We start from the raw sequence: 18,979 nt of genomic DNA, 5'->3' as shown, positions 1-18,979 counted from the left end.
GTTATTAAGCTTTTTTCACTTTTATATGCACCTATACATTTTCTTAGCATTTAAAAGTTGATTGTTTTAGTTTTATTATTACATAGAACATTATATTCTTTCCTCTCCCAGGTTAGATATCTCATTTGGTGTTTATTTCTTAACTATAAATCTTAATTTTTTCATGCTATATTTTGTCTTCCGATTTAGTGTGTACAGTGGATTTCTAAATCATCTGGTAAAAATGCAAAAGAAGGACAGAGAAAACCAAAATAAACCAATTTTGTAATTCGCACCGAAATGTCGCGCTAAATTGCTGGCACATAAAGAAGGTATGATCAATAAGTCATTAAGAAAGGTAAAATTTTTAAAAAATAAGTGTTTTTATGATTCATTTTTAATAACAAGTGCTCGAACTTACGATCACCAAAAGTAATAAGATTCACAATAGCAGCGCATTGATTAGAAGATTTTAGCAAGGATATCAAGTACTTCACGCACATTTCCAGCAGCAAACGACAGCCTGGAGTCTAAATCTTCACTCGATTAAATGGAACTTCCGTAAACCATGCTCTAAATATGAATCATCTGAAACGTAATCTTCCGAAGAAATTCATGTATATCAAATCGGGTGGCCAAGAAACAGGTCTTCGCTACCGATTCAATGGCATTGGGAGGCGTAAACAGCGTCGAGGTAATTTCTAACATTATTGCTAACTTGAGTTGGCTCTCCATCGTGCTATAACCCCATTTCTGCCCGAACAGCTGGAGGAATGTTGAAAGGAATTTCTCGGAAGATATATTGCAGAAAATTGCCGTACGCACGCCTGTTTAAGGAACGAAATGGAATGCGCTATCTTACTGTAAACCATGCTAGCTTCAAACATCAATGGCGAATGTTTCCTGGTAGTCATGCTCAATAGTGCGATATATCAGACTCCCAAAACTGGGAGATTTGGGTGTTAAACATACGCGAAAGTTACAACGTCGTCTTATCAAGGACTAAGACGTGCAAAGGAAAATCGGGATTTACTACAGACTGCAATGGGTATCAGCAATAAAGTTATTACGAAGAGACAATTGTCCGATTCAAAGCCTAAGTTCTTTGCAAATGATACCCGTCCATTTCTATTTCACTTAATGTCCTCCAAACAATTCACTAGCTGGCACTGAGCAGCACTTTCAATGCATATACCTCAGATTTTTGCAAAGCAGAAAAATCGACATCCTTCCCTGTCCATATCTTCCCTGCCAGCACGTAATGGTGCATTCTCGCAGAGCTCCCCGTTATTATGCTCAAATGCTTGGCAATTAGGCAAATGTTTGGCAATCTTCTCGGACATCGTTCTTTGGACTGCCTTTAACAGCTATTCTACTTCCGTCGGCAAAACCTTAGATAAAATACCTGTTAGAGAGCTCCAAGTTTGTGTGGCGATATCGCTTGGAAACCGTATGGTAATGATGGTTTAAGCCAACGAATTGTTTTCACATACCGATCTAAATAGCTCTCTCTACCTCTTTCAACGCACCATTTATGCATACATATGCCATTTTAAAATCTTATTATTTCAGTTCCTCTACCTAGTTTCACTTTGCTAGATATCGCCCTCTATATCTCTAAAATTTTATGAACAAGAGCAACACAAATTTGCTTTACGAACTATTAACTATCGAAGTGTTCTTCTGTACTGTTTATTTGTCTCTTTAGTGTGTACATTTCATTAGGTGGCGAGAAATGTGACGCTGGAAAAAATTAATCTAGGAACAGTGATTAGATTTTAAATTAAGATTCAAATTTTCTGTTCATTTTATTCTCTTATTAAAATCTAAATCAAAAATTGTATTTTAATCCTTTCAGATTTAATGCTTTTTAATCATAAGTGTAAACAACACAACATACTTTAATACTCTGCTGAGTGTTTTTTACATGATTACATTTAGCTTAGTTTGTTTGCTTCTCTGTTTGAGTAAAATCTTGCTTTTATTTTTTACTTCCTTCTACAGAGCCAATTTTCATTATTTGCGTTAAAAGGTCAATATTGCGCAGAGTTTTGCCCTTTCTTTCTTTCTTTTTTTAGGATCTGACATATATCTTTATTTATTTAACACAGAAGATTTCACATATATCTTCAACATACATGTACTAACCATTTTAGAATTTCAATCTTTGCATAATCGAATAGACTGAAAAATATTTTTCCAAATGATATTTTTGGAATCCTTGTGTTCATTTACCAGTTCTTGAGGATTTCTAAGAATTCATTCTTATTTTTAGCTCTCGTATGGCTTCTGTAATGCCGTATTTTAAAACGAGAAGATTTTATCCATCCTTTTTTAGCAGGCCAGTGGTTGCGGAATCAGATTTCTAAATCAAACCGAAATTGAAATAAACTGAATATAATCTTTCGCCTCTCGAAAGACCTTGAAAGAAATGTAATGCCACGTACTTCGTTGTTACGCTGATTAGAAAAGAAATAGTTTTACAATGGTAGGTGGCAGTGATTATCTATGTTATTTGTTTCATTCTATGAACGAAAAATCGTAAAATAAAATGTAACTGTAAAAAACATTTCAAATTACGCAGTTTTTAGTTAAATGCACTACAAAGTTTAAAAAACGTCTTTAAATATAGCAATACAATATTCCATGTCCTTTGCGACTATACATAAAAAACAAAGATTGTGTCCGGATATTAGCACAGTTTCAAGGAAGTTAGAATTCACAGCACAGAACTAACATGTATAATAAAGGCACAGACAAGAACGATGTCGCTTTTTTTCAGAAGTTGAATGATCTAAGGTTTAGTTACATATCACCAAAAATGTTGTAGTGACTAAAAATTACTTTTTTCTCTTTAGTAACTTTTTTTAATGTACTGAAGGATAAAAAGTTTATGTGTATATATTATATTTTTTTTAATCTTTCGTTTTATTTGGTATGTCTACGGACTTCTAACACTTTATAATTTTTAAGAAAATAGTTCTTATTTTTGAAAGCGAAGAATAGATACATTATTAGCATTCCACATAATACACTTTGTCCTTCATCCTAATGAAAATTATTATTAACTTTTGACTTCAATTTGTCACGAAGTAAGATGTAAATTTAATATAATTTATCAGTGGAACTCTTTTTCTATTAAGATATAAAGAAAACTAACAAAACAGAAAAATATCTTAGATAGTCTCTGTCTCAGATCTTAAATTTGAGCTCCGTCCAAAGCATACACTGAAGTCCATTAAGACAGAATATTCAAGATTTGACAGTGTGTGTCTCGTCTACTTGTCTGTTGCTTCTAGGCTTTGATATGTCTAGTCATCCGGTTTAGAAACGGAATTATAGAAGCATATAGCAAAAATTTGACAAAGGAAGAAGGTAATTTCTTCTCTTGTTAGGTAAGTAAACGCCTGAAGTTGCGATGGAATTGAATTCTCCTCTTTAGATATATTTTCATTCAAACTTAAATGAAATCAACGAACCGCCTAGATCTTTCTTTGAAATAAATCTCTGAAAAGCTTTTGAATGAAAAAAAAAGTTTCGACTTTTTTAGGGTAGAGTAAATTTAAATGTTTAATTTGAACCTATTTTTGTAAGTAAATGGAAGAAGTTAATGCAGTTATAATAAAGAAGCTAGCCCTTTTATTTTCAAGGTATAAATTAGTAATATTTTCTACGCAACAAGTACATCAGAAATGACTGGCGCTGGCAGTTTGAAACTGCGTTCTTACTTTAGACAGGAAATACATGTTCTAAATTATAAAATGAATAGTAAGAAAGAAGTATTTTTGATTAGTCGGGAGTACAGAATTGCCAATTACCCTTTGCTTATATAGATACTTTATAATGTTTAAAGTCATATGAAACCAGAGAAAAGTTTAAATAGGTATACAAAAATTTCTGGTATACAAAAATTGAAATCACGTCAGAAAAAGGAGCTGATGCATAGGAAGTGGAAGCTCTGTTAGCAATTTCAGCTTTTCTAAAAATAGCTGGGAAAACTCTACTTAATTTCTGCCACAGTACTTAAAAATATTTGGTTACTTAAGTGATGCCTCCAGTTTAACTAATGTTGCACACAGCGAATGATGTTTAAAAGTTTTGTATAAGAAGTGTATGTAATTTCAACCTGAAACACTAAAAAAAAATAAGTGAAAATTGTTTTATATTTTAGTTAAATTAAATTCTACAGTTTTGATAAATTACATGCATATGTTCTTGAAAAGGAGTTTTTTAACAATTTGTTTCATTTATGTTAAGAAAAATTTTGTTTCGCTACAATTCTAGTCTGAAACACCCTTGATCTGCGAGCGAGAGCTATGACTATTGCCATAGAGACGCTTAGTCATATTTAGTTACTTGTCCTGGAAAGCCCTCTTCCCTTGATAATTTGAAGGGCTATGTCTCGTTTTCTGCACATCGCCACCGTAAGTTCTAGTCTGTTTTTTGAAGTATAATATAGCAATGAATCTACATAAGCTAATTGTCAAAAGAGAGATTTTCGTTTTTGGGTAGTAATGGAACTGAACGCTTCTTGCCTGCAAATGTAGATTTTTGACTAAAACATTATCGAAACTGAAATTCGAATCCCTTCAGAATTTTTATATGTTCTAAAGCGCTTATACCACTTACAAATTAATAGCTTTAGTTCTACTAACTTCCAAACCCTAATGGCATCATTTCACACGAAAGAATATCCTGAATATTTATTCTTGATTTAAAATGAGCACCATTCAGCTCAAAGTTTTAGCGCAGAAAATAATCTTCGTAAAGATGAAGTCACATTGCAGTCACATGTAATATTTACTTTGATTCTTGATTGAATATATTGCTCTTTAAAAATCGGCGAGACGTGAACTTCTCATACATTGTGTAACTAAGTATGTTCCTTGGAACACATTTCAAGGAATTCAATCCCTTGACACTCATTTAAATAAGTTGTCTTCCTTGATGTTCATTTCATTCATAAGAAAAAAGACGGCTGGTCAATTCCTTTTTCTAAAAAAAAGATAGCTCATAGGATTCGAATGACTGCATGATGGAAATTTTTCATTTGAATTCTGAATTATGCAAATCAGTTTAACTCCATATGAACAAATTACAAATTTTTTTCTTTTTAAGATTTTAAAGTGTTAAGGAATTCAGGACTCAAGAATTAATATTTTAAAGTTTGCTTTCTCAATATCAGTTTTTTTTATTTAGACATCGTTTGGAAATTAACTCGTCAGCATTAGTTAAAATAATTCTCAAAGATTTCCATGCAATAATGGTATTTTCCAAAATTTGCTTAAAATTGCCAAAACGTTTAAGTAAACTTTTGTATTATGAGCGCACGTTTTTGATATTTCTTTTACATTGGTACGATTTTTTCTTTCTTCTCCACGTTACGTACGTACGAGGTTCGTGCGGATTTGAAGTGAATATCGACAACACTTGATAAAGTATCAAAACACACTTTATTTAGCCAGTATTTTCAGGACAGCTCCAAGTTCACGTTTTACAGTCATCGAAGAACTACTATAAACACGATGACACAATCAGCGACACAGCCTTCACACTATCAGGCTATAACGGTCGAGAAAGCTTCACTGCAAAGCACCAGAGAACAGCTCCCGACTCTTCTCGGTCTTTCTCGGTACTCCAGGCCCACCAGCGGCCGAGCGGTAAAGTCGCTGAACACTGGTATTTCGGTCCGAGGTTCGAATCCCGCGAACGGGCTGGCTGCATGGGCGATTTCGTGGTTTTCCCCATGTGTAACGTGTATACGACCCAGTTTCCCTTAGAAAGTCCTCCAGGAAGGCATCCCTCCCCTTAGGCAGATAGCCCTAGCGTGCTTTGCCAGAATTAAATACACACACACTTTCTCGGTACTCCACGTGCTCTTGAGTCTCTCCACGCTACAACTCGCGATGCCCTCGACGATACACAAGAGTACAGCTCTCGACTCAGCACAGTCCAAGACAAAACTCGACGATACACTAACTCGCGATACACTAAAAGACCCTCTCGATGCTCTCGACGACCAACTCGGCGCTAAACTTCGAGACACTCGCTCAGTGACTGATTATCAGCTCGCTAGACGAGGCACACTAACTGACTGCGGACCAGCAGGGTTTATATACCTTTCGGTTTGTGTTGGAGAACATTCTGGGCTAAACCGGTAAAAATTCGCTCCAGAAAGTTTTCCATTCGTCCATGCATATCGTTAATTTTAATGCCGAATGGGCGATTTCTCGCCAAATTTGGCAACCCTGCCTTCCTTTGCCATTTTATGAAAACCCTAAACCTGCTTTGAGGGGAAGCTATCTTACCGTACCTGTATATTTCGTAACAACATATATAAAGTACAGGCACATTACAAAGATATGCTACATACAATATATGCTATATATATATATATATATATATGCTTTTAAACGTTCCTCTTACTTCTAGTATATATAGAAATATATACTTTTGAATAACATCCAAAGTACCTACTTTCCAAACATAAAAAGAATTTTAACTATTTTTAAATGCCGTTTACATTAATCGTTAACGATGCTTGTCTGTACTGCTTTCACAGGGTAAAAAAGTCTCATCTGTTCCAAAAATTACATTCTTTCAAGTAACTCGATATGAAATAAGTTGCGTATTTTTTATTCTGCGAAGCATTTGCGACTATACATGGTCATGATATTGCAGTTATACTTGTGTGTTCTTTGTAGTATCCCGACCAAAACGAAAGAAAAACATGATGTGATTTCTACTGTATATTGTATGCCTTAAAAATACATTATTGTGCAAAATTAAGAATATTTGCACATTATGTGGAGTTTTCCAAAAGCTAATTGACAGATTTTAATGAAATTTGTTATGAATATAACAGAAAATGAGATGTTCTATTCAAAAGTCATTATATGTACGCGTGATTATCTGTCAAGTCCATAATGCAAACAGTCTAAAATGCATATTGTGATATCGAACTGAAAGTGAGTCTCATATAGGATATGATTCTCTCTCACAGCCAGACGGCAGAGCGACGGCGTAGTAGTTGTCTTGTGGCAGTCAAACCCACTCCTACAGCAAGGCAGTTTTCAGCTTCTGGGTGGTTCTCGGAGGGAGTTGACAAGAGGCAGCTGCCCTCACAAGAATGTCCGAGACATGCAATGTATGTTCAAGGTCAAGATATCTGGTTGGCCAAATGCGACGAATATTCTCACTTTCCACGTAATCATCGACCAGATGAGCCGTATGTGGACCAGCTTTGACTTCCATTAACAAGAACTCGGGACAACTGCGCCCAAGAGAAGTTTGAACATACGGTTTTAAAAACTCCTCTCTATATCTCATAGTAGTCAGAGAGCCTTTGTCAAACACATGCAGGAGTGTGCTGCAGTCCAACATAATGCTTGCCAAAATCATTATACCTTCACCACCGTAATGATCCTTTTCCTTGATGAGGGAGGGATGGTATCATGTTCCAACAAGCTCTCTCCAGATACAAGTATGCAGCGAATCAGTGTCCAGGTTGAATCTCGCATCATCTGTAAAAGGCACGGTGCTCAGCTGAAGTCTAGTTCAAGGCGCATGCTGTCTGTACCATCCTAAACGCACTCTCATGCTAAATCATGCTAAATGCACTCTCTTGTGTGCTGCAGTGATGTGGGACGCAAACAGCAATTCTTCTGGCATACAACCCTATCTCACGAAGCCTTCAGGCAACTGTTGACCATGAAAGTGGGGCTCCAGTGGCAGTATGCAACTCACGTGAGAACTGTGAAGCTCTAGCAGTCCTATATTGCTACTCTGAAAGTGCCAGATAATGATTCTCATTTGTCGTTGTGGATCATTTGTCGAAAATAGCCATGTCCCAGCGATATGGATAAGGTGTCCAGAAACTGTTTCCACAAACTGCATATAACACTGAGAGTTACACTGAGCTCCGTAGCCACCTTCGCTTGTAATTGGCCAGCCTTCTATTTATCGACAACGTTTCATCTCATTCCATCATTCGTAGGTTCGTAGTTACTCATTTTACATGATAAATTATAAAGATTACCCAACGTTTGCGGAAAACACTGCGAATGTTGGGATGGAGATGCACCTCTTGTGCTTAAATCCCCTCCACACTCACAGATCCGCAGACACGCACGTGTACGCTTACGTATTCGAGTTTAAACAATGTCATGAATCTTTGGTGACATAATTAGTACCCTCGGTTCAATACTGCTGGTAAAAATAGACATAACTTGCAACTTATCTTAATTTTACACACTAGTGTATAAGACGAGGCAGGTAAGAAAGTCAGTCTATTCTTTAGTGAAAATATAAATAATTAAAAGAAAACATGTATGCTACTTGTACATTAATAGGCTTCCAAAATAGAAGTCCCTTTTTTCAAGCATTTGCTAAAAGGTGTATAAGCATTCATTACATTACTGTAATAGCAAAGTAACTTCACTGGTAAAAAAGAGAAAAAGACAAGCGTAAGAGACCTATTTCTGCGGCAAAATATATATGACATTCCTCAGTATCTTACTAGTAAAATATGACACTTTTCCTTGTTCTCAAAAAAATGAGCTTTCATTTTTTCTTGCACAAGCGCTTCTTTTGGCCCTAGACAGAATACGCAGTTATACGAATACTTTCAACATATTATTGCTTTGATTCTCGTACATGAAGATGTTAAAAACAAAACAAAAATTTCTATAAGGAAACTTTTATTTAAATCTCATAAAATAATTAATGCGGCAAGAAGAAAAATAATTTAACATGCAGTTTTTAGGTAACAAGAGATTAAATAATTATCTTTGCTAAATTCATGTATAATTCAGTATCACGAATAATAATAACGTCGAGCTACAACAATTTATAAACGTCATGGCTTTTGAAAATGTAATTACATTATCGCATATCGATATGTGGGCACCCACACTTTAATTTTTCGTACTATAAAATTATAGATGAATTTTTTTAATGAGCGCTATTTAATCTTCTGTTTCCATTAAAATATCTGATAAATTATTTTTCTTTTTTAAACTCATTAATTATTTTATGACTTAAATAAAAGAAAAACTTTTCATTCTTTTTTTTAATCTCAGTATCACGTTATCAGTTAAGTTATTCAATTGAAAATTCTGTTATTTCAAATAGTCGAAAAAACTAGAAATTACATGAAAGTTTCATATAAATATATATCATTTAAAAGATTTTTTTCTGTTCTTTTCAATTGTGCAAACTGCTGAGAATTCGAGTTTGTTGGTTAAACGAAGGCATACGTCAAAAATAGTTTGAACATTAAATTTTAAAATGAAAAAGACTTTGTAACACCGTATTCTCATCCAAAAACATTGTGTACAAAATGTGAACTCGTTATCTTGCCAGGAAGCACTTTAAAAATCGATGAGAAACGTTTGACCATAACAACAAACACAATGAGCGAACTAATAAAAGCTTATAACAATAACAGTTTCATGTTTTCCTTTTCGAAAGGAGCAGAAATGATTCGTTTGAAATAAAAAAGCACCTCGCGAATACACATTATGTCATTAAAGACATTTAGTTTCCACTTGAGCCTATAACATGACATTTATTCTCCGATAAAATATGAATTTCTCAACTGCGTAGAGAAAAGTTTTTAAAAATTAAATTGATTGTTGTAAACAAATTTTGAAATGTCATTTTAAGTTCTCTAAATTTAAGTAATTGAGTAAAAATGTTCTGTAAATAATAATAGTATTCATGCAACTATACATTTCGTTTCAAACATGTTATGTAACTGAACACATTGTGTATTAATGAAGAAAAACTGGCCCTAAATGAGTAAAATTATTTTTGAGATTTTATGGAAGAACTGTAGAGACAGTAGCTTATTTTGAAGCAGGAGAGAGGAAAAATGAGCAATGCTCTCGCTGGGACTCGAACCCCGGACCTCTTCAATACGCGCCGAGCGTACAGACCATTACACCACGAAGGCATGTTAAGAAGGCGGGAGAAATACCTGATATACTTCTCCTTTTAAAGGGCGACTGGAGATTAGGGGACCCAGTCGCCAAATACTGGTGGTGGAGTATCACCATCCACCGCCTTTTTTAGTTCGGGCGCCACTGTAGAAACTATAAGGATATTTTTTAATGCAGAAAACATGAGCAATGCCCTCGCAGGAACTCCAACCACGGACCTCTCGTGCCGAGCGTGCTGATCATTACACCACGAGGGCATGCTAAGAAGGCGGGGGAAATACCGTATAAAAATCCCCATGAAAATTTGTATGCAAATTAAAATATATAAACTATTAACAAAATATTCTTTCAGCAAACATCCGGTCTGTCTGCCGTGCAAACTGGCAATCAACTAGCGAATTATGTTAAATTTCCTTTTTCTTTAAAACAGGTAAAAATTTTATTTCTAACTCGCAACTGATTCCTAAATCTATTTTTGTGAGAAAAGTATCACGCAGATTCTAGGCAAAGCAAGTTGAAAGCTTTCATGGGGCACATTCATTATCTTAAGGCACAAAAATACAATTAGGAATCAAATTTAAATTCAAGTTATCATCCTTTTAAATTTTTGCAACATTAGAAAATATTCTATTTATCAAGCTTTGCCGTTATCTTAGCTCTGACGGTTAAGTTTAGGATTTAAACACATTTTATCATGCTTATTGAAATTTAAAACGGAGAGAAGTTCCTATCTAACTCAACATTTTCTGAAAGTGTTTTCATTCCTTTATTTATTGTATTAATATTACCTCTTATGGTTCTTTATGTAAGTATTTAACTCATATTAAATTATTACCAAATATTTTATTAGCATAAACGATCACTAAACTTTATTCTGATTGCTTCCGGCCTTTAAAAATAATTTTGCTATCAATTAAAAAACTGTAAAATAATAAACCCTGAACTTTCTGTTATTTTTAAATGCTTAAAAACTATTAATACGCAAGTTTATAATTTTATCTTGCTAAAATATATGAAATTCAAAGTATTTAAAGAAATTTCTACGGAAACAGTTTTCAAAACTAATTGACAGCAATTAGTTTAGTCCGTCCACTTTAATGTACTAAACAATTACTTCTTCATTTATTTTAAGGCACCTTTCTCTTAAAATTAAAATGCGGTCTCTTAGAAATGTTTCAAGCATGCTTTCAGACCATCCATAATCCGTAAAATAAAATATTCAAAATATACTATAAGTATATTCGAATATATTTATTATATATATGAATATATTTATTATATATGTCAATATATTTATGATATATTGTATAATAAATATATTCAACTCAGGAATTATAAATTCGCTTTTCTACACCACCATTTGAATTATTTTATTATACTTTTATATTTACTTATTTTATGAACAATTTATATACTTTTATATAAATTGTTCATAAAATAAGTAAATATAAAAATATATAAATTGTTCATATATTGTAAGTAAACAATTCTATATTGCTCTATTCATCTAAACAAAATTGGAGCAAAAGATATATTGTACAGTAGCGTAATTCAGTTTATAACAGAAATGTTATTTCACCTAAGTCTTTCATATCAATAATTAAAACACGAACCTTAAAATCTGTTGTTAAATCAATAAATATTTGCTGCTATAGAAGAAGTATTCTCATTCGAAAGGTAACATATTAATTCCCTTATTAATTTTATTAAAGTATTTAAGTCAGCATAAAAATTGAATAAATGAAAATGAAATGAAATGAATGTTTTGAAAAAAAATGAATAAATGAAAATGTATCTAAAAACACGCAAAAAAGTTAATGTAAATTTCAGAAACGTTTAACAGTTCATAGTACAATAGCACAGACGATGATTTTTTTCTAACACAAAAAAATATAGAAAGGAGTAGGCTGTGCGGAACTCGTGCATATTATTAATTTTTGCCAAAGAATTCATGAATTTAAAATCCGTGATACCTTAAAAAAAGTTCAAGAAAATGAATACTATTTAAATATATTCTTAAAAAACCTGTGTAATAGCTTTGTTAGTTTTGGTATAAATATTGAAACATTTTTAGAAATTAATTATATTCAGTTTTCAATTTTAAAGAATATATGTCATTATTGAGAACCATCCGAGCGTAAATAAATTTAGTAGCCTTATATATATTTATTGCTCCTATGTGAGACAATGGATTTTAGACACAGATTTCAAATATATACTTTTCTTGTTTATCAAAAACTTCTGCGAAGAATAATAATTCCATTTATTACTTTTTCTTACCTTTGAGCAAACCTGCAAACAATAGCATACTGACAATCAAAGCTTTCATGTTCTCAGTTCACTTTTCCAAATAATCCTTCAACTTAAAGTTACATTTAATCCATGAGTCGGGACACTCCGGTAACGAGCGGTGGCACCGCAGAAACTGTTAGTATTGCTCAGACGCGTCCTAATCTCCAGGATCGCACATTCTCTTCTACCGGACTATAATCCGGCAAGCACGAGGAAGAGAAACGCACGCCTGGCGCTTGTAGCGCCGCGTGGAGGTTACGATGAGTATTCGCGGGAACACAGTTTTCGCGCTCTGCTCTCATTGGGACACTGAACAAGAAAAGGAATATAAGGAAATACTCAGAGGAGTAAGAATTTCCTGCTTTTTATCTTATATTCATAAATAATTCAGGCTGTAACTTGTTTGTTTTAAGAGAAGTTATTCTAACTAAATACTCAATAACCCTGAAATATTTTACCTTGGATTATTTTAATGGCAGTTAAATAGCTCACAGCAACTGCAAGTTGGTTATTTTCAAAAGCAACTGCAAGTTATTTCTAAATGGTATTCTTTATTGCGTCGTTTTCTATTCAACAAAAAAGTAAACGGGGAAACTTATCTCTTACAGTTAATTCCTCTGTAAATTTATTTATAGTTAGAATTTTCACCTGGCTATATATTTTGCATGGTTTTCAATGCGAAAGACCGGTAAAAATAAACAAAATATAAGTTTTTGTGGATGGCAGGGGGTTCTTGGAAAATGTATTTAAATTTCCATTAATCTCTGCGTTTCTTTCGAAAGAATACGTCATAACCACCAGCTTTGGTTAAACTGAGCATGATTCCGTCACGTGGGTTAGAGTTGGAAAGTATTCTGAACTAGTTGCTCGTTAAAACAGAAGTGCATCATGAGTTGAATATGGAGAACAATTTACTGTACTGTTGCCAAGAGTCGAACAGGATGGTCTTCGAAAATCTGCTAGGTAGACCCAAAATCACAAGAACAGGCACACAAGAAGTGCCTTTAGTTACAGTTTCGGGCCTAAAATAACTTGTCTCTAGTAGCCTGCAAGAATAAGTTGGTACTGATAGTAGCGTTCAATAATCGCTTTATCACTGAATCGAATATAACGCAATTTAAATGTTAACCAAACTTTTCTAATAGTTAACTAGCAGGATTTGTGGTTTATATAAACTTAACACAATTTTTTTTTAGCCGCTCGGGCTAAATTCAGAACATGCAGTCTTCTGTCATAACTCCAATGAACGGAGAATCAACTTCTCTCGTGAAGGACAGCACGGAATAGAAGTAGCGCCAATATATTTTAATACAAACTAATGCAAGCAGTTTTGACTTACAATAAACAATCATTGGTTTACAGTAACTTTAATAGAAATCCATCTCTAACCTTTATTCCGCGTAGGCTTATAAGGTATTTCTACCACTTCTCTAGCGTCCTTCGTGGTGTAGTGGTTCAGCACCCTCGGCCGGTATTGCAGAGGTCTGTGGTTCGATTCCCGGCGAAGGCGGTTGCATATTTTTCATCTTGCCTGCTTCCAAAAAAGTCCTAATGTCTCTACAGGCTAATTTGTATCTTTTTCTGGTGCAAGATCTTGAGAAACAAAAAATGGAACAAAACATTAGAAATAACTGTGTACAGTGTTTTAAAGCAGGTGTATTGAATCAATTACATTTTTTAAGTAGAAAATTCGAAAACACATGATGCCCTCACCGATATTGGAACTCCGTATTTCCTGATGCTAACCTGACGTGCTTCTAACTACACCACGAAAGCAAGTGGTAAGGATGGAGGAAAAAACCTTTTAATCTTCCCCGCTTAAAGGACATTTGGGGAGGAGAGGACCTAGTCGCCAAATCCAGGCAGTGACAAATTGTCGTCCACCACATTTTCGATAATTTAGATCTAAATTTTTAAGGAATGTTTTAATTTTTGCAACTCCTGTGGAGAGGAAAGAGAGATCAATATTTTTTACACTGGTTCGGGTTATGTTTGGCTATGTTACTTCAATGTGACAGAGCATACAAGGAATATCTCCATACTGGGAATGTCTTCGTGGAGGACTTTCTAGGAGAAAGTGGTTTGTATTTATTTATGTTACACATGGGGAAAATCATGGAAATGGACCATAGAGCCAACCCGTTCTCCTGGGTATGAATTCCTAGTACTCAGCGGTTTTAACCACTCGGCTACTGATGCCGACAACGCCGTTCGGGTAATAAACACAAATAACCATCAGCTTCTATCACAAATAGTTGATCACAAATAACTATAAATTTCTATTATTATTTCTACTATAGTTATAAAATTAATACTGAATGACTGAAACAGCAAGGAACGTTTATCCAAATTTATGATAAAACATAAAAAAGGTTTTAGAAATTCATGTGTAACTAAAAATATTTAATTTGTCTTATAAAGCATTATATGGAAAATCTGTACGTGCGCACTCATACTATACGTAATAAATAAGAATCTAATGCTTTACAAGAAGTTGATAATACAACAACCCGAATGTAACAAGCTAAATAGATCAAACTGAACATTGTTCTACCCTATTAATTATCAACAACTTGCATTTAACCCGTCTGGAATATAACACTGCCATGTGTTATCTCCTAATAGTGAGCAAATACATGCGCAATTTCACTAATTCAGTCTAATCTGAACTAATTCAGTCTAATCTTAACTATTTCGTCTAAGCTCCTCTAATCATTTTGTATAACGATTCAAAAGACCAAGGGTCAACTACATCTCTACAGCAAGGTAGAACATCCCAGACGATGGAAGCTCCTAAATTAATGAATTGTTGATTCCTGAGATTTCTGATCTTCTGAGTTAAATTAATAAAGCAAGGGTCTTTGTTGACAGGACTAATTGGAATGGATAAAGTAATGCCAAAAATGCCAGAATCAAGGATAATTAAAATTTCATGACTGCTATAAGGTGAAAAGGGGAGCATCCATATATACCAAGGAATTTGAATTAATCTATAACTTAAATTTTTACTGATTGGTTTTTTTTCATGCAGTTTCAAATCTTTTCTTATTATGTAAAATAACGTACTTTAAATCTAAGGCATTTTATTTAAAGAAGCTTCAGTGTTTTTCAAATAATTTTATCAGACTTTAAAAATATTTTTAATTATATAGCATTATTTAAATTAAAACGTAGATGGATGGCTCATTCAACACACCAGTTTGTTTCGATTTAATTTTAAAATGCTTTCGAACAAATCAGTTTACATAGTGACCTTATTAAAAGAAATTTTAAATATTACATATTTTATTATGTTACCGCTGAAGTGCAGAAATAGATATTCTGCAAATAATCTAGCTAATCTGCAGATTAACTAGGGTGATCCGTTAAAGCGTAGGAAATTGTTTCATTTCTCAAATTCTGGTAATCTGCAAATTAGCTAGATGATCTGCACATTACCTACTAGAAACAACAGCAACATTTCTGTACGCTTAAAACAGCTACCATTTTTAAATTGTTGATCGGGTAGGATTTCAGAAAATGTTACTGCAAATTTAAACGTATCACAAATAGGTGTGCTTGTCGAAAAGTCCAGCTGTTACGTAATTCAAAGTGCCATTAATCTTTAGATTGCACTAATAAGTGAGCATAATTTTATCATAAGTTTTGCGAATTCATTTCCATAATTGTAATAGTATTTTAAATCGTTTTATTTGTTGTATTATAGTGTTTTAATTGATTGGTTATTGACTCTGTCAACTAATTTGTTGATTGTTTGTAAGTATCAGTGTGATTTTTTAGATATCGAAAAATAAGTAAATAACATTATTAAGATACAATAACACGCCGAACAAATATTAATTCAGAAATCAAACAACAAAAATCAGCGTTATATTTTCAAATTTTCACTATGGAAATTTGAAAATTTAACGCTGATTTTTGTTGTTTTACTTCTGAATTAAATAACATTATGTTAATTTAAGCGTGCAGAAACGTTCCTGTTGTTCCAGCAAAGATCTTATTTTCAGTTTAACGAGCGCCTAGTAGGCAATATGCAGATTAACGAGCGAGTAGTAGGTAATGTGCAAGTGGGAGGGAGAGGGAAATGAAATTAAAGAAAAAAACTTTTGGAATCTTAACGATACGGAAGACACTAATGTGCACATTACCTAGGTAAAATGCGGAAAACGCTTGATTCCGCACTTTAACGAAACAATGCAGCTAATCTGCAGCTAAATGCAGCTAATCTGCAGCTAGCTAAGTACACATTAACGACTTTCGCGCTTTAACGGTAATGGATATATTTTAATGATGTTATTAAAGCTATAATATTACTAAATGGTATAATTATAATCTAAACTCAATCAATAAAAATGTTGTCTGAAATTTTAAAATAAATAAATACAGATTGGGATCAGTATATGTCGGCTTATGATACAATTATTAACTAAAAGCCCGTTAAATTTGTTCATTAAATGAAATTGAAAATAATGTATAATATTTTATTCATATAACAGTCTGAAATATCTTTTAAATTATTTTCTTTCTTTACCTAAAATAATTATTTCATAGTTTTCAAAAATTAAATTTTACCATGGTATTTAATAATAAAATTTCAAGTAAATTCCTTATATTTAAGGATCTCATTTCAAACTGTTACTGTGCAATGTTTCAAAATGTACTTCCTAAAACCCGTCATCGCTGGAAAATTAAATTCCTATACATGGGCTATACATTAACAATTATAAATTCATTTCTTAATTTTGATGTTTTTTTTTTTTTGCCATTTCAATTAAGCTCTTGAAAATATGCGTAAAATTTTAAAGTAGCAACTGATGTAGCAAAACGACGTACTTGTAACTAAGATCAGGATTTCAGTTATAAATTTAGTAGATAATTTCCGCTTATGGAAAATGAATTCCCATTCTTCCTTAAATTCCAAATTAATTTTTTTTAATTTTTAATGCTATACTCAGTTTAGCAAATCAAATTTATTTCCCAATAGCTGTCTAAACAGTATACAGGATCGATATAATAGCATTACTGCATGCATATACTTTGTACTAGCAAAAATAAATTTACTAAAGTCTGAGTTCTTTTCATTAGAATGCTTTATCGAGTTATCAATCCCCTTTCTATTTATAAGTTTTTACTTCTGTTTGAAATAAAAATAAGCTGTATAGTTATGTTAAAATTTTAAATCTTTTATACTCTTCTAATCTAATTGATTTGATTGATTAATTTTTTTAATCATGGCAAAGCAATCGAGCGCTATCTGCCTAAGAGGAGGGATGCCTTAGTGGAGGACTTTCTAAAGGAAACTGGCTCATATACACATTAGACCATGGGAAAAACCACGAGTAACCCGCATGCAACCAGCCCTTTCGCCGGATTTGGAAACCCGGACAGAGCTATTGGTGTTCGGGGACTGCTCTAATCTAATATCGCATGAGTGAAACCCATATTATGAACAAATATGTGCAAAAATAAATTTATAAAGCACAAGTAAATAAATTTAATCTCTTACTGTGCATGGGCTCGAGCTTCATCCTTCAAAATACAAATTTCAAGAATCTTCAAAGTAAATATTTTCTACTGGAAAAGTTCTTAGCAAAAGCGATCATTCGCTTATGTTTTCAAGACCTGTTTCTGAAAAACGAATGGAAATCAGATTTGAGCAAATTCTCCTACTGAATTAAGTAATATGCCTTATTATGACCAGACTCATTTTATACTCCCTACACAATACAATACTACCTTAAGATCATTTAAACACGCCTCACATTAGCATATTTTAACTATTCTAAAATAGGGTATAATTCAAAGTATTTTAGAATAGAACATGGTTTTGAAGTTTGCCCTGAATAACAACCCTCTATTGATATTTTTTCTTTATCGATTTTCATATCATAAAATATTTTCTCTAATTCTTTCTACTTGTCTACATATCGATCTCCATTTTCTTTTTATTTGTTTGCTTATTCCTTATTTATCTGTATCTTTCCAATGGATCAAAAAAGACTCTTTGATCCATTATTACGGTCGTACATGTATGCAGGGGGTGTTTTGTATGCCTAAACAAGCACAGTTGCATTATACACCATTCGGGTGAAAACAAAATTGCAGTAAGTTAGAATGCTAAATATTTCAATTCTTAAACCCAATTTGTTTTCTTACATTAATTAGTTTACAAACCTCAGTTTTATAGGTAAGTTTTCGTTTATTCGATTATAGCAGTGCACGAGGGTAGAGATGCCTTCGTGGAGAACTTTATAAGGGAAATAGCTCGCACCTACTTTACGCATTGGGAAAACCACTAAAAGCCCGTGTGTCCAACCGTTCGCTTAAAATCGCACCCATGTCAAACCACCAGTGCTTAACTACTTTCGACAAGCATTTCGACACACGGCTATTCATAGGCGCAGAAGAGGTAAGAAAAATGTGAAAATTAGTATCTTCAGGATTTCTAAAATAATATTCTAAGTTTAAAGGTTACGCAATAAAATAAGCGATTTATTTAAAAGTAACTGACTAAGTTAAGAAATTAAAGAAAAATTAGAATAAACTTGCAATAAAATTAAACGACAGCATTATTAAAAAATGCATCTACACAAAATGTGCCATTTTTGTCCTTATTTCATTATATATCAGTTTTACCTACCCTCGATGCACTTTAAACTATTTACTTTGTAAGGATTATGTTAATTTTATTAACAGTTAAATTTTGAGTTAAACTTCCTTTCCTATCGATTCTTACTTCACCTTACCACTTCCGGCCAGAACGTAGT

At 33.2% G+C, this 18,979-nt stretch overlaps 1 protein-coding gene across 2 annotated transcripts in view; it reads right to left on the bottom strand.

Annotated features, from left to right (window-relative positions):
* LOC118182722 (synaptogenesis protein syg-2-like) overlaps nucleotides 1-12,449 on the bottom strand; it is a 202,700-nt gene extending 190,251 nt beyond the window's left edge. Inside the window, exon 1 of one of the 2 annotated variants that reach the window (XM_085806987.1) lies at nucleotides 12,201-12,449. In XM_085806987.1, the coding sequence (XP_085663113.1) occupies nucleotides 12,201-12,249 (49 nt within the window). In that variant the 5' untranslated portion in view covers nucleotides 12,250-12,449. The remainder of the gene's footprint in view (nucleotides 1-12,200) is intronic. The other variant, XM_085806986.1, reaches the window with a different exon arrangement.
* Between the last annotated feature and the right edge of the window lie 6,530 nt (nucleotides 12,450-18,979).

The sequence above is a fragment of the Stegodyphus dumicola genome, chromosome X1 (genome assembly GCF_044657685.1).
Source record: "Stegodyphus dumicola isolate Sdum_Otavi_A_Nest chromosome X1, ASM4465768v1".
In the NCBI taxonomy this organism is placed as follows: Eukaryota; Metazoa; Arthropoda; class Arachnida; order Araneae; family Eresidae; genus Stegodyphus; species Stegodyphus dumicola.
Note: the sequence above shows the minus strand (reverse complement) of the source record. Positions and strands in the feature narration are given on the sequence as shown.